Below are 16,342 nucleotides of genomic sequence, written 5' to 3'. Positions count from 1 at the left end.
TTCGATGGACCGATGACTTCAAGATGGTAGGAGCTGAAAAAAGCGAGAAATTGTGTTTTGAAACAAGTAGTGAGGATTACATGACCGCATGGTTTAAATGGTGAAGAATTTCAGAAAAATAGAATAAGAATGTTAACCCTTAATTTTATTTCGTTCAGGAAATCATTTAAAAAAATAACAAGATTTAAAACAATTTAGACAATGAACTTAAAAATTAAAAACTATAATACATAATATACAAATGTAATATTTACAGAAAAAAAATACTCTTATTCTACCCTAAGCAGAATTCCCAGATACCAAGATAATTCATCATATTTTCAAGAAGCGTTATTTAAAACAAAGTTTACCTTCTTCATTTACAGGAACTCAATCAAGTATACAATGTAGAGTCATTACTAGAAAAACATCTGCTCCAGAATATACCGAGAAACCATTTGCGCACGTTTTTTGTAGAATTATTTAATTGTCGGTCAATGTTACGTTGTTTCCTATTAATAGACACATTGTCGGAAACCGACGATCTTGTTTAAGGGCTCGTTCCCACGGTAATCCAGTTTTGGAGTAATGCAGGGTCCTGAAAAACTGGACTGTCATGGGTTTGAAAAAAATCGCAATATCACACAATCATGTCAAATTCCAATGGATCTGATTTGTGGGACGCTGCAAACGGGATGTTCGCATGAACTTTAATATTAAAACACTACTAAACGGGATTCTGCAAAAAAAAAAAAACGGGATATCTCTGTAGGAACAAGCCTTAATTGTAATTGGAACGATTTTGCAACTTATCCGTATTCATTCTACTTATACGTATGGTTTATAACATTATGCGTCTATAGGATAAAATTACACTGTGTAGGTACAGTTACATAATATCTAACTACATGATAAAATTACAGAGTTGCATTATTAGCTACTTAAAGAAAGATTGCACTACGCTTCAGTAATTTATTTACAGCAAAGAAGGAAAATAACTATTTCTCAATAAGATCATCGGCTTATGAGTAACAATAAATGTAAGGTAAGGTAAAATTGCATCGTATCTTGTTCTTAACTTCACCTTTCATCACTCTCAAAAGCTGCTCTCATTAATTTAAGGTTTCATTCGGCCGCGTGGCTGCAGGCTTCCCGATAGTAAAAACTTTTTGCAACAGAATCAGGTTTTGGACAACTTATGGCGATCGTACGATACCACGTACCTCCACGCAAGAAACGAAGAAACCCAAACCGCTCAGTGCCGGCCGGCGAGCATAGAGCACGGACGCGTGTCGCCATCTTGTCTGTCAAAGTTCCCGCGCGAATTCCGAACTTTTTTTTCCATTGCAGTTTTTGAATTCCGAATCGCCGTGTGTTTTTTTTGTGCATTTGTGTGTGGCATGGATTTTTGAGGTTCTACTCAATTTTTCGGACTCTGGAAAGGTGAGTGCAATTAAAACTTTTTTTTATTTAATTAGCCATAAGAATGTCAAGTCATACGTCTTTGAATTACTTAATATTCACTTTTTTAAATTTAAACTTAAGGCTGAAACATGCGATCGGCAGAGCGGCACTTTCCATCGAAAAAACTATAATTAGTAATGCAATGTGCAGTGAATGTTAAAAGATTAACGAAAAAAAATTATAAAATGTATTTTAGTAATTTTTAATGGTATAGCTGCATCGTTGCCTGTTAATTTATTTATGAGAGGAGTTAGGTATTTTTTTATTTACTCACTGAGAATATTGAAACTTTTACTGGTTTTCTATAAGATAAACTGACATCATGTAGGTATTTAATATACTTTAATTCAGTTAACCAAGTTCATTTCTTTAAAAAAAATACATCAATAAACTATTATTATTATGTAATAAAATATGATCAATCAATGTAAAAAAAGAAATTAATTTCAAAGCACCCAAAAACAGATTAAAAAAATGCCTTTCATAAAAATAAATCGTAGAAGTAAAATACAAAAAAGTTTTTACAGTGACAAAAAACTATTTTTTTTGCCAAAAGTAGGTACCTATATAAACTCATCAAAATTGGTTTAATACTTTGAAATTCAAGTAACAGACAGACCGAGTTACTTTCATTCATAATTATTTACTTTAATAAATAAATATTAAGCCATAATCTATTTACCTAATTAAGGGTTAAGTGTTACGAAGTTTGGTATTTATGTTAAATTATTTCAAAAAACGTTTTCATATTATTTTTATTTATAACAAAAAGCGGGGTATTATTGCATCATCATCATCATCTCAGCCATAGGACGTCCACTGCTGAACATAGGGCTCCCCCAATGCTTTCCAATTCCATGTTGCCCGGTTGATAGCGACCAGCGTCCAGAACCTTCCTGCTACCTCTACGATGTCGTCGTTCCACCTTGTGGGTGGACGTCACACGCTACTTAAAAAAGATAAAATAAATACAGTCATACTTATTACTATTGATTTGTCAACAAACAAAACCCGGTTATTTTTAACAAGATTTTTACAATATTCTAGAAATTATGGCAAAACCAATTAACTTACAATCAAACGATATCATGACATTAAAAATAACACAGTATCTTTTTGATTAATTACTTTCATTTTAATATTTTATTATTTTTCTAGAGTCACTAGGTGGGTACTAAGTATCACCATCTTTCTTAATTTATAATACAAAAGATTTAAGTATTTAATTTTCCAAACTTCTAAATGCTTATCAGACTCAGTAAAAAGGAATAAGTAGAACAAAATGTTACTAGCCAATTTTTATAACTAAGGCACAACACCTTAATTTCCGCGCCAGTTTTTTTTAAATTGAAAAATGAAAGAAAGACGTCATGTCTGCATTACGGAAAAGTTATAATTGTAAAATAAAATATTATATTGATTTTTTTTAGGAAAAGGGCTCCTTTGAATGCCCAGAGCCCCCTGCAAGTTAATGATGGTCTTGCATGCCGGGGTCTCAAATGCCATACGACCACAATTGCATGCAGGGGTCTCTCAAACACCATACACCGCTGACACACCGCTGACACGCCCCAGAAGTTCTGATGAGACTGACCTTCAATAAGTAGCTAGCAAAAACTATTCTTACTGCCCTCATTTAAACATGTAGGTAGTCGCAAAAAAGACCAGTCATGATTATACAGTTATAAACAATGATTCACCTACCGTTTGATTATACAGGATGAATAAAATAAGGAAGGAAAGATAGACGTTTCAAAGAAGATAAAAAAAAACATTTTATTATTTATTACGGTTGAGTCAACAATAATAGTTAGCGTCAAATAGTAAACAGTTCGTGACACCAAAAAGTTGACAACACAACCTTTAACTTTAGATGTAATGTGTAAGCCCTATAAGGTGTGAAAATAAACAATTTTATGACGTGTGCGAACTTTTTAACTACTTTGAGTGTCACGAAACTATATATTTCACTTTGACTGTAACCTACAACTACAGTCAAAGGTTTTGTCTCTCTTTTGACTCTCGTAGAGACAGATTGGCGAATGAGTTCAAATCACTGTCCAGCTAGGATGCGCGCCGTGATTAAATCTTCATCGATGATTGACGACAAATGTATGGGTTTATCGCGTAAAATGTTTATAAATGCCTAGATAAAAATGTAGTAGGGAAGTCTAACCCTAATTTTGAACTCTTCCTGATTTCTTCAGATTAATTTCGTTGCTAGTGCAATGACAGTCAAACTGCGCCTTCACTGGTTGGTTTTTATTGGCGGTCAAGCTGTAGATCCTGGCTACACAGGAGTTGCAGCGGTGGGAACGAGAGGTGGGAATAGTCCCGTAGATAAAAGTTAATCATGCACCCTAGGCCTATTGAGGATATTTTAGACTTTACGAGGCCCACGAAGATTTGTCGTTTTTGTAGATACTTTGTCATTTATAGGCATTTTTTGTGTTTGAAGTTGATATAGCTAACCGAAGCACGCTTTGACACAATTTTTATTCTGAACAACTTGTTTAGTAGTTTCCTATGCCTATTTAGAAGTCTTTCCGTGTCTTTGATTGTTATCATGAACGTAAATGTGAGATTTACTTGTTTTTTGCAAACCTCATTAATATTAAATGCAAAATGGGACGCTTAATGAATACTAATTATTTTAACTACATCCTGTGTATGAAAAACACTATATAGACAGGATAATGATCGTTAAATTCACTTAAAACTTTGAACTGATAGGTTTTGTGGCACTTTACTTTACCCATGAAAAAGAGGCTGACAAGTGACTGAGTTTCTTGCACTGCTTCTTCTCAGCACTGGCCCATATATTGTCCCGAAGCAGTGGTAGGGTTAATACTGGGACGTGTAAGAGTGCTTTTTAAAAGCCTACTTACATAAGTAAATTAGTTTTTTTACTGAGTCCACGCGGATTTGAGAGAAGTGAAGTGATGAAAATCTTGACGTTTTAAGAGAATTTGACTGATACTGTAAGTACTTACTGCTTTGTTTTATTTGGGACTAGCTTTTGCCCGCGGCTTCACCCGTGTGAAATTTAGTTTGTCATAGATCGTAATAAATTATAGCCTATTATGTTATTCTGGGTTATAAACAATAATACTGTAAAGTTTCATCAAAATCCGTTATAGTTTTGCGTGAAAGAGTAACAAACATCCAGACATCCTTCCAAACTTTCGCATTTATAATATTAGTACGATATCGAATACGCTAGCTACATTCTGTTAAATTTCTGCAAGCGGTCTCGTGATCCCATTCTAACAAATAGAATTACATCGCTTCACCTTTTTGGATTGAAACCTTTTTCATTAACATCCTACCTAATTAAGTATCACACAACACGGTGCATAATGTGCCTAATTAAACGACAAAATCACGGATTCCACGTGAAACCACTCAACAGGGGTGAAGTGCGGCCATGACAGCTCAACAAAACGCATCCAAATTTCAAATATGACGTTTATAAATTTTTGGCGCGAATTAATTCCGCGGAAGCGCGAGCTGGCCAGACGGTTCGAATTTTAAAAGCTGGCAGCGATTCTAGTTTTTAATCTGTCAACTAATAATGAAGTAATGAGGTTTGGTTTCCAAGGAGGTAAATTATGTTTAGGAAGTCCTAAAATTCAAAAAGTTTTGGCCAAGAGCATTGTCTCATGTTTGGTATAGGTCGCTCAACGAGAGATGAGGCTTTCAGCACAAGTTTATAGATGTATGCGCTGACGTCTTGCATAGTCCAACTGACATCAGTGCTTTCTGTCTTGATTGAAAGCCGAAAATTGGAAGCCGACCCAACAAATAAAGACTAATAAAAAAAAACTTAAAATGTTGCTCTTAAGAAGCCTTTACATGTCTCATACTCTCAGATTATGCTCATACTCTTTTTGCTTTACCAGCGCTTCGAGACCAACATTTGGCAAGTGCTGAGAGAAGCGCCGCCAAAATGTCGGTCACCATTAGTAGTATTTTTTATTTTATAATTTATTTATTATGTATTATAATTGCTTGTTATGAATTTCAATTACAATGATATCAAATTAATACTAGAGCGTCGTCGCGCAAAAGGTTAAAGGGTCAAATAGAAAGTGTTATTGGCGTTAACGGGGTTAACACAAACAATAACATGTTTACTAACAAATTGTAGTTTACGTAGTACAACATAGCTCAGGCTGGGTTGCACCATTTTATTTTATTTATTTATTTAATAGGACAACCAACAAGACATACACTGGAAGACAATCAATATTTACAACGTATTTAACTTAATCTAAGTGCTGCCTTAATTATAGGTTGCCACGGCATGCAATAGTGGACCATCTTACTTTAACTTTGACAAACGTCAAAAATCTGTCAAACTCCATACAAAATCACCGGCTATCGTTAAAGTTACGGTCAAAGTTAGGTGGCGCAACTCAGCCTAATCTTATATACAAAGTCATCCGACAGGACGTCCACTGCTGAACATAGGCCTCCCCCAATGATTTCCATATCGCCCGGTTGGTAGCGGCCTGCATCCAGCGCCTTCCTGCTACCTTTATGCGATTCACCTTGTAGGTGAGTGGACGTCTCACGCTGCGATTTTCGGTACGTGGCCTCTACTCCAGAACCTTGCCGCATCGGCCGTCAGTTCTGCGTACTACGTGCCCTGCCCATGCCACTTCAGCTTGCTAATCCGTCGGGCTATGTCAGCGACTTTAGTTCGTTTACGGATATCCTCATTATGATTTGATCTCGTAAAGAAATACCGTAATTCTTTCCATAGCACGCTGTGCAACTTTGAGCTTCTGCATGAGGCCTAGAGACGCCACGTTTCGGAGCCACATGTCATCATCTCTGTAACAATAACAAATAAAGTATAACGTAATGCAATTATGTAGGTATATTATGGGTTTACAAACGCGGAAAATCACCTAATATTGTGTTCTTATCTTGCTATGGCAACGCCAAAGGACAAAGTCCAAACCTAAATCTATATGGATAGGTTGTGACTAACACTGCTTGCACTGAAAATCAAACCTTAACCTCGAACTCCTCCTATGTTCTTCTGATTAATTTCGTTGCGGGTCCAATGACAGTTTAACTTTCCTCCGGACAAACTTGGCCTTCACTGGTTGGGTTTTTATTGGCGGTCAAGCTGTAGATCCTGGCTACACAGGAGTTGCAGCGGCGGGAACGAAAGGTGGGAATAGTCCCGTGTTTCGAATTCCCAACACACATATTTTTTTATATTCACACGAAAAGTCCAGTTTTGCGAGATTCTACATTACTTTAATGAAACAAATGCTGGTCATAACAGCGTATTACATATTAGTAGCTCAGATGGAAGAGCAGTCGCCAGGGAAGCGAAGATAAATGGCAATGCCAGATTTTGTATGGAAAGTGGCGTCTTTTTTTTTCGCGCGGCCATCGATCAAACTTTGTTTTTTGATTACAAAATAGTGTAATAAACCAAACTTACTATGGCATGTATACCTCTAAACTCAGTCTGAACTGAGTTACGAGCATTAGAAGTTTGATGATTTTCATACTAGATTTGCTTTTTGTGCGCAAGTTTTGTAAGAAATTGCAACAAAATATTGCGCTATTTTTTTATTGCGCTGATTCTGCTCCATACTGATGTCTGGAGCCTATAATAGATATTTTTGTTTGTTTACACATACAATCTCACTAGTTTGTTGCAATTTCTTACAAAACTTTGCGCGCAAAAAGCAAATCTAGTATGAAAATCATCAAACTTCTAATGCTCGTAACTCAGTTCAGACTGAGTTTAGAGGTATACATGTCATAGTAAGTTTGATTTATTACACTATTTTGTAATCAAAAAACAAAGTTTGGTCGATGGCCGCGCGAAAAAAAAAGACGCCAATTTCCGGCATTGTCTTTTAAAAACAAATGCAAAAAAAAACATAATAAAAAGGGCTAATATAAAGTCGATGATTATTTAAAAAGATAAAAATGTTTGGGATGTGTAACTTCCTAGCTCGCTTAAATATTTATAACTATGTTTATTTTATAGTCTGTAAACCCTTAAAAAAGAGGCTGACAATAAGTAGTGGCTGAGTTTCTTGCGCTGCTTCTTCTCAGCACTGGCCCATTTATTGTCCTGAAGCAGTGATAGGGTTAATACTGAGACGTGTAAAGCCTACATGCATAAATAAATGAGTTTTTTAAAATTGATTTTCAAATCTGTCACCAATTCGGGACATGGTCGTCCATAATTAGTATAATTAGTGCGCCACGCGTCCGATTGACTGCATTTTAATTAATTATTAGCTAATCGGGCCCCCTATTGTCTCGGATGACCTTTAAGAAACAACGCATATAGGTGAGCAGTAAAATAAACAATTTAAAGTAAGCAAGGTAATTTTGTTAATACTTATGATACTACCTCATTTGTTTCAGCCAAATGACGTCCACTGCTGGACAAAGACCTCCCAAGAATTTCTATAGCGACCGGTCCTGCGCTGCCTGCATCCAGGTTCTTCCCGCGACCTTAACAAGATCGTCAGTCTAATTAGTGGGGAGCCTGCCCACACTACGTCTTCCAGCCTACATCACCTAAAATAAATAAGAGGCTGACAAAGGTGACTGAGTTTCTTCCGCCACTTCTTCTCAGCACCAGCCCATATGTTGTCCCGAAGTGGTACGGCGAGCTTTATTTGGAACTCGTATAAAAGTACACTGAAAAAGGCCTACCTACTAATAGTACGAGAGGGACCGTAAGATACCCTACGTCACTTGATACAAAGAAAAGTTCCATGGCACACGTTCAGAAAAGTTGTGATAAACTTGGAACAATCCAAATATTATAATTCAAAGGTGACTGACTGGCTGGCATAGTGATCTATCAACGCACAGCCCAAACCACTGGACGGATCGGGCTAAAATTTGGCATGCAGGTAGATGTTATGACGTAGGCATCCGCTAAGAAAGGATTTTACGAAACTCCATTCCTAAGGGGGTAAAACGGGATCCACGCGTACGAAGTCGCGGGCGGCCGCTAGTTAATTAATAAACTCCAATTTAGCCGAAAGTACAAAAAAAATGCTATTTCCAGTGGAATAAATTATAGCCTTAGATTAATAAAACCTAGATAGATAGTCAGTGCACGAAAGGTGAGGCAGATTTTAGTAAGCCAGAATGGCTTACTCGTAAACGTCACATGAACTGTCAAAGTGAAAAATTGGTAAACACGTCCGACGACTTTTAATTAATTAAGACGGTTTGTGCTGTGAAAGGGTGTCTAAATACATCAGAAAAACTAAAGAAAGTGACCAGTGTTACATTTCATAAGTAAGTACTACGATTCGACGCGTATTTTGCTTGAATTTGGCTTTCAAACATTAAATACGGGAATGATACCAGTAACAAGAAAATTTATTTCCCAATTGTTCGCCGTACAAGTACACTTCCTTTTTTATGAAATCGAGACTTTTCAGTCGATTTATCTTATTGTAATTAGGTAGGTACTTTGAATTCAATAAATAAGTAAGTACATGATGCGTTTTGTTTTTGTTAGTAATAAAATAATTAAAAACGTATTAAAAATTTCCCTACTTTCGGGAAAATCGCCTTCACTGTCTACACTCCCCAACAAAATTGACACTAATGACATAAGATTTTTGCCTCACTCTTGACGAAGCGTTTGTATGAAGACTATCCATCTAGGTTTTATTAATCTAAGATTATAGCTAAGTGGTCAATTTTCATTTGATACCGATATTAAAGAATTTGAAACTGAACATTTGAACAAGTGCTTAAAGCCACAGTATTTAGCATGATATACTACAATTTATTGTCTTGGCAAACGTGGTGTAAGTAACCTACTTGATTGACTGACGATCTGAAAAAGAAAGCTGGCAGCGGCTGGATGAAAAAAGAGCAAAATCGTGCCGATGTGGCGTTCCTTGCAGATTCTTATTTCTGAAATTCCGTATGCATAGTCAGATGTGCTGCTGTCTGTATATTTACAAATAACTGCAGCTACTAACTACTTCCCACTTACCCACTACACGGTATTACCGTGCCCGCTAAGTACTTCCCACAAAAAGGCGAGCGAACCCGAGCGCTTTTGCTGTGCGGCGTCAAACGCATAAATCATGTGCGCACGCGCTCCTCTGGTTGCTGACACGGCTGCCAATCGAATAAAAAACTGACAAAAACGGGATGCAAAACTCAAAGAAGATTAAGCTTTGAAATTGATAAATTATTACCAACTGAGATGCGAAAAAGCGATGTCATTCATAATTTGGCATACAAAGCGATTTGACAGCGCATATACCTAAAGTATTGTGGGTCTAGACAAAGTGCAAATTATAATCGCAAACCAGTCGAAAAGTGGTCGAAAAGCCCCTTTTTTGTATGGAGTTTTGACGGATTCGATTTTCGATTCGATCAAAAAGTGCGTTTTGTCCCTAGACAAAACGCACTTCGGGCTGGTTGGTGCCAACTGTCAACTATAACTAGTAACTGCCCTATTATTTTTAATTTGGCCAAACAGACTATTTCCTATCCAAAACTTTTTGCCAAACAAAAGAACGTTCTAGAACAATTCAAAAATTTGAATTTTCAAATCTTCCGGCAGCCCTTAGAAAAGTGCGTGAACGTAATTATTATCATTTAGCACATCGTAACGTAAACTCTTAGCTCTTATAATAATGACAATAAGGTTTAAAATCCTTTGAAGGGTTTCAGTTAGTTTAAAGGTAGGCCGTGTTCCTAACATAATTTTTCGTGATAGATGATATTTATATTATCAGATAAAAAATGACGCGATTTGTTTGATTTCTCAATTCATGTAACAGATAAGAAAACTGCAAGGATTTGCCCCACGTAGACAGTTATGTAACGTTACATTTCGTTAGATTTTCAATTTTTAATTACTTAAAAAAAGAGAGGAACTATGTTCCGGCGCTCGGGACTATTCCCACCTCTAGTTCCCACCACTGCAACTCCTGTGTAGCCAGGATCTACAGCTTGACCGCCAATAACCCAACCAGTGAAGGCCAAGTTTGTCCCGGGGGAAAGTTAAACTGTCATTGGACCCGCAACACAATTAATCAGAAGAACATAGGAGGAGCTCGGATGTTGTGCAGGGTATAGCAGTGGATTGAAACCTGATTCACCTTAGATTTTAAATAGTAAAGTCTATAAGACGACTTTGATCGGTAATTTAAATTACAACCTAAATATAGATTTAAAATTATGTTTGTTTCCGGGCCACAATGAAAAGTTTTTTGTTTTCAAGATGTGTCAATCACAATTTCATGAACACTGCGTTTCAGCGTAGGTAGTACGAATTTCAAGGTATTTTAGCCGAAATTGAAACAATGTTTTTCAGTTGAACGACATAATCTGATTCTATACTAAAAAGCTGAAGAGTTTATTTGTTTGGTTGAATGCGCTAATCTCAGAAACTACTCGTCCGATTTGAAAAAATATTATTGTGTTGGATAGCCCATTTATCGAGGAAGGCTTTAGGCTATATAACATCACCCTACAGCCAATAGGGGCGGAGCAGTAAAGAAAAATGTTGGAAAAACGGGAAATGTTCATCATCATCATCATCATCTCAGACATAGGACGTCCACTGCTGAACATAGGCCTCCCCCAATGCTTTCCATGTTGCCCGGTTGGAGCGGCCTGCGTCCAGCGCCTTCCTGCTACATTTATGATGTCGTCGGTCCACCTTGTGGGTGGAGGTCCCACGCTGCGTCTTCCGGTACGCGGTCTCCACTCCAGAACCTTGCTGCCCCATCGGCCGTCAGTTCTGCGTACTATGTGCCCTGCCCATTGCCACTTCAGCTTGCTAATCCATCGGGCTATGTCAGCGGCTTTAGTTCGTTTACGGATCTGCTCATTCCGGAAAAACGGGAAATGTTATTCAAACTATTTTCACGCGTACGAAGTCGCGGGCACAGCTTGTGTATAATAATAGTGGTAAATTGAACCTGAATAATATTAGTTAGTTTGCATCAACCTTTACAGTTAGACCTACCACGGTGATACGATGCAATAGCTCCATCTCACCTCGACACCATATTAGATATCGATGTAAACAAATCGATCGTCCAGATGGATCGGATCAAAGACTGTTTATTGGTCCGAGTAATGTTTTAATACTATGTATTTAGTTTTTAGGTCGCTCCAATTTTAGGTTGGGGTCGACCTATAAAATAGAAACTTGTGTTTTTACAAGAAAACTTCTGACAATAAAGTATCAAAGGTAATATAATTATAAGTCAATATAGGTACATGATTTAAGTCATTGGCATCATTTTATTAAAAGACTACTCATTATACATTATTAATTGACAATTTAGTGTTCAAAGACCAAAAAATATTAATTTACAGTAAGTAGTATCCTACTTCGTTCTGGTTCGTAATCTGGAAATTTATAGAATCAAAGTGACTTAGCAGTGAACTCCAAACACAAGGGCTGCCACAATACATCAAACCTGGTCGAGCTGGCGCAAATGAAGGCCCAATAACCAATAATAATAATAAAATCCTATTTTTTCGTTCGTTTGTCATAGCCAAATGACGTCCACAGCTGGACAAAGGCCTCCCTAAGGATTTTCATAACGACCGGTCCTGCGCTGCCTACCTATCTTATTAAACCTAAACAAAAAAACTTAAAATTGATTAATTTCAAAACTACTAAAAAACTAATTTATTTTGCAAATATTTTTGAGTTTTAAACCTACTTCAAAAAGGAGGATCTCCATTTTTTGACTCGAGTGATCTATCACGCTCGCTCTTGACCGAATTCCTTCATCTCAAACACACTGAGTCGGCATAGTTTTTAATTTCGCCTCACAAGTAAATGAGACCGCGTCGTAACGTGACACTAGCTGTGTTTGATTAGGCCCGGAGTGTGGTGTCACTCGATATTTTTGGTAGAAAAAGTACGCGTAAAAAAATATTTTTTGGAACTAATATTTGGGAAAATAATTTGGTTAACATTGAAGAAATCTCAAAGTTAAGATTAGGTATTAATTATTAGTTTATCATCTCAATTTTTAAATAATAACGCCTGTATTCACAAACGATGCTTGCGTGAAGCAACAAATCGAACGCACAGCGTTGAATAGAGCTCTGTGGGCTGAGTGTGAGTTTACATCAAACGCGCTAGTGAGCGCGTTTAAAAAATGTATGAAAATTTTAGTTTTTGAAAGTTTCCCGCTAGGGGCGCTGTACAATCCGTCATACATTTAATGTCATTTTTTGACGCACTCACTAGTGAGCGCGTTTGAAAAAAACTCACACTCAGCCCTCTGTGATTGGTTCGTGTGTCACCACGCGGACTTTGAGACCTCATAGTAACTTAATCTTTGTGAATAGGTACGGCCGTAAGTATCATTACAAAAATGATAGTGAATGATTAAATAAAGATTAAAATAAGAACAGGATTATTTTTAGAAACCATTATTTGATCAAATTAACTAGTTTATTTTAGATAACCGAAAATAACCAATACGGTCATATTTAAGTACTAGTGAGTACACAGCGCAGGACCGGTCTTTGTGGAAATCCTTGGGGGAGGCCTTTGTCCAGCAGTGGACGTCATTCGGATGAAACGAACGAAGGAACGAAATAAGCAGAAGATGGAAACAATCACACTATTATAAAAAAATGAATCTGCAGACTTGATGTGTCTTATAAATGTTATTTTTTCCTATTAAATCGATAATTATAATAAATCGATCGATTCATAACGAAAAAATTGGAAAAGAACAGTATTCTGATAATAATTTCCTGAATTAGGACACTATTATAGGCGTCCGGAGGCCGCTCTCTTGCTACTTAGTTTATAATTAGATTTACTGGAAATTAGCTGACTATAAATATATAAACCAGTTGAATGGTGCCGTTATTTCAAGGAGTTAGATGTAGCTAGGTAATACTAAAGTTTCAGCCGAATAACGTCCACTGCTGGCCAAAGGCCTCCCCCAAGGATTTCCCGACCGGTTCTGCTGCTTGCACCTACTTCCCTCGACCTAGGTTTTATAGGTTTTTTATCCCCAACGGAAAAGCTTCTTGGCTTGCATCTCACCTAAAAATGATGATCAGGCAAGGTGAAAGCGAATTTCACATAGAATCCTCGACCACATAGGAACTGGCTAACTTACCTAAAACTGCCGAAACAATAATGCTGTATATTGTTGCTATGGCGACAGATTTAGGCAAGGTACCACCAACCAGACCAAGGAAATTGAACACGGGGCCTCTGGGTGTAAGACAGGTAGCCTTACTTACCAGTAAAAACCAGAAAAGATTAAAGGTATAGCTCAAAATATGAATCCTTGGAACATGCGGTATATCCCAATAATTAACACATAAAAATATTTCAGAAACATGGGTATTTGACGTAACTTAAAATGACCGCACGAATTTCTCTTGAAAAAGCAAGGTGAACAACAAGATGGCGGTCAAGACAGGTCTTAAAATGTCTTTCTGAACTTATGGCAAACATTACCTTAAGTTGATAAATGAAACTTAAGTATAATTTGTCGGCCGTTTGGTGTAGTGGTTCAGAACGGACTACTATGCCGAGAGGTCCCGGGTTCGATTCCCGGCCGGGCAGAAATTGAAATGATGAATTTTAATTTCTGTGACGGGTCTGGGTGTGACTATGTATAATATTTATGTATTTAAAAAAAAAAGTATATAAGTAGTATATCCGTTAAGCTAGCACCCATAACACAAGCATTAAGTTGCTTACTTTGGGGCTAGCTGGCGCTGTGTGAAATTGTCCAAAGATTTATTTATTTATTTATTTATTTATTTATTTATTTAATTACTAAGTATCTCGTGATTTCTTTCGTGTTAAGTTTAAAACTATTTCTTTTCTCAAAGAAGAAATTTCCAAAAAATAAAACACGTTTATTATGTTTTGTAAGTAGGTACTAACACCAATTTGCAAGACGTTCCTTTCACGAAAATGAAAATCCATACAGGTGGTGTGAATTAATTTTCTAATGACTCCAGAATCAAACTATGTCCACGTTACGTCTCTTATTATTTCTAAGTAGGTCCGTGCGCAAAAAAATCATCTAAAAACAATTTATTTGATTAGAAAATTATTATACTTCAAATTCAAATTCAATTTCTTTATTGCTCCAATGTTGGTAGGTATATAAAAGTTCTTACATATAGACATAGACCCAAAACATGATTAATAACAACTTTTTCTTTTTTACAGATTAAAAATGGAGTTGAAATCACCGAAAGCGAAGAAAAAGTCGAGCTTCGCGAAGCTAGTGTCGTGGGGCAAAATGTTCCGTGCGCCGATACTCATGCTGTTCCTTTTGGGCAGCACTAGCTGTGACGACAGTGATTCTAGTGACGAACTGGTGCCCCTAGTTCCAAAATCAAACATTACAAATTCAAATAACTTTTTAAACGAACCGAAGTGGAGGCATAAGCATACACATGTGCTGCCTAATGTGAACGTCAGTTTTAGTGACAAGGAGGTTTTAAGTGACATAAGATATTTGCGGAGGAGGTTGAATAAGGAGATTGTGAACTTTGTGATGACGGATTTTCTTGTTGATGGTGAAGTGGAGAATCGGATCCATTTTAACGGCATCACGGCGAAAGAGACATCTGTTGGGGCTGACGGGTAAGTTAAGGTAAACGGCTACTAGTTCGTGATAGTACGTAAGTTCGTAAGTTTTTTTTCTAATTCAAATAATAAGCAAATGGAATATTATTTATATAAATTCTTCATTACTACAAAAACTCTATTATTTAAGCTATCTAAAAAACTAAGTACCAACATTGTGGCGCCAAAAATGAGAGCAATACGAAGGTTCAAACTCTCAAAGAGCCAAAAACAGCCGTGCGGCTTGCAAAGGTTGCTCTCACCGTAAGGTTAGCGCTCTTAAGCTTATAAAAAGGCGAGGGAACGTCCATTTAAATAAAACTTGTAATAGTGGTTTCATGTGTTCCTTGACAATTGATTTGGCATAGAAAAATGTTATATGAAAACGTAGAATTCCTTTAAAATTGCGATTAATTGACTCACGAAATAGCGTACATATTATTTTTCGGGTGTCCCCTATTTCGTGACACTACCGAATCAAGGATATTATGGATAACATTTTGATGCTTGGTTTTTAAATAATTATTTATGATAATTTAAATGTAAGTTATGAAACAAATAATGCATTTATTTAAGTTTCTCATGACCTAAATTCGGTATATGTTTCGTTCACTAGAATTTATATGACACGAGTTTGAAGTTCACATATATGACCAATTTTAAGATAAATTAGCATAAGTAGTACCAGCATAATTTTGTCTTTATTTCGATTTGTTTTATTTATCTTTGTTTATTTGTATTGTATATGGGATAGATAATAGTTAATTGACACATTTTGACAATAATCCATGAATTTTACTTGGGGAATTTGGAATAATCAGTATCACGAAACAAGGAACCGTATTATTGTTACTTTTTTCCAAGTTCGTGATATATAAATGTATGGTGTTAGGTACTTTTATGACACATACCATCAAAGAAATCGACATATTTTTTAGTTTTTAATATACCTACCTAAGAAATAAATTAATTACTTACTTTTATTATGAGTCATTGGCGTATCTGGGGTTATTTTCAGGGGGGGGGGCTACCCCCACTTGAAACAGCTCCAGGGGTGGGATTATGGGGAGAAGGGAGGGGGTTACAAATCAAAATTTTATGGGTACGAAGGGGGGGGGGGGGTAAGTCCCCCCCCACATTACTAATGGTTATATAAATATTTTCACATATCGCTAGAAATAATAAATCAAAATTTTATGGGTACGAAGGGGGGGGGGGGGGGGTAAGTTCCCCCCCCTACATTTCTAATGGTTATATAAATATTTTCACATATTGTTAGAAATAACA

General features: G+C 36.6%; 1 protein-coding gene across 3 annotated transcripts in view; it reads left to right on the top strand.

The window, feature by feature from the left end:
- The first annotated feature begins 1,249 nt into the window (after positions 1–1,249).
- The window catches only part of LOC135086062 (uncharacterized), a 78,118-nt gene continuing 63,025 nt past the window's right edge, over positions 1,250–16,342 (top strand). For all 3 annotated transcript variants that reach the window (XM_063980831.1, XM_063980829.1, XM_063980830.1), the window contains exons 1-2: positions 1,250–1,422; positions 14,654–15,073. In XM_063980831.1, coding sequence (XP_063836901.1) covers positions 14,661–15,073 — 413 coding nt within the window. In that variant the 5' untranslated portion in view covers positions 1,250–1,422; positions 14,654–14,660. The remainder of the gene's footprint in view (positions 1,423–14,653; positions 15,074–16,342) is intronic.

This window comes from Ostrinia nubilalis, chromosome 30, assembly GCF_963855985.1.
Source record: "Ostrinia nubilalis chromosome 30, ilOstNubi1.1, whole genome shotgun sequence".
Lineage (NCBI taxonomy): Eukaryota > Metazoa > Arthropoda > Insecta > Lepidoptera > Crambidae > Ostrinia > Ostrinia nubilalis.
The sequence above is the reverse complement of the archived record's forward strand: the minus strand, read 5'-3'. Positions and strand labels throughout refer to the sequence as shown.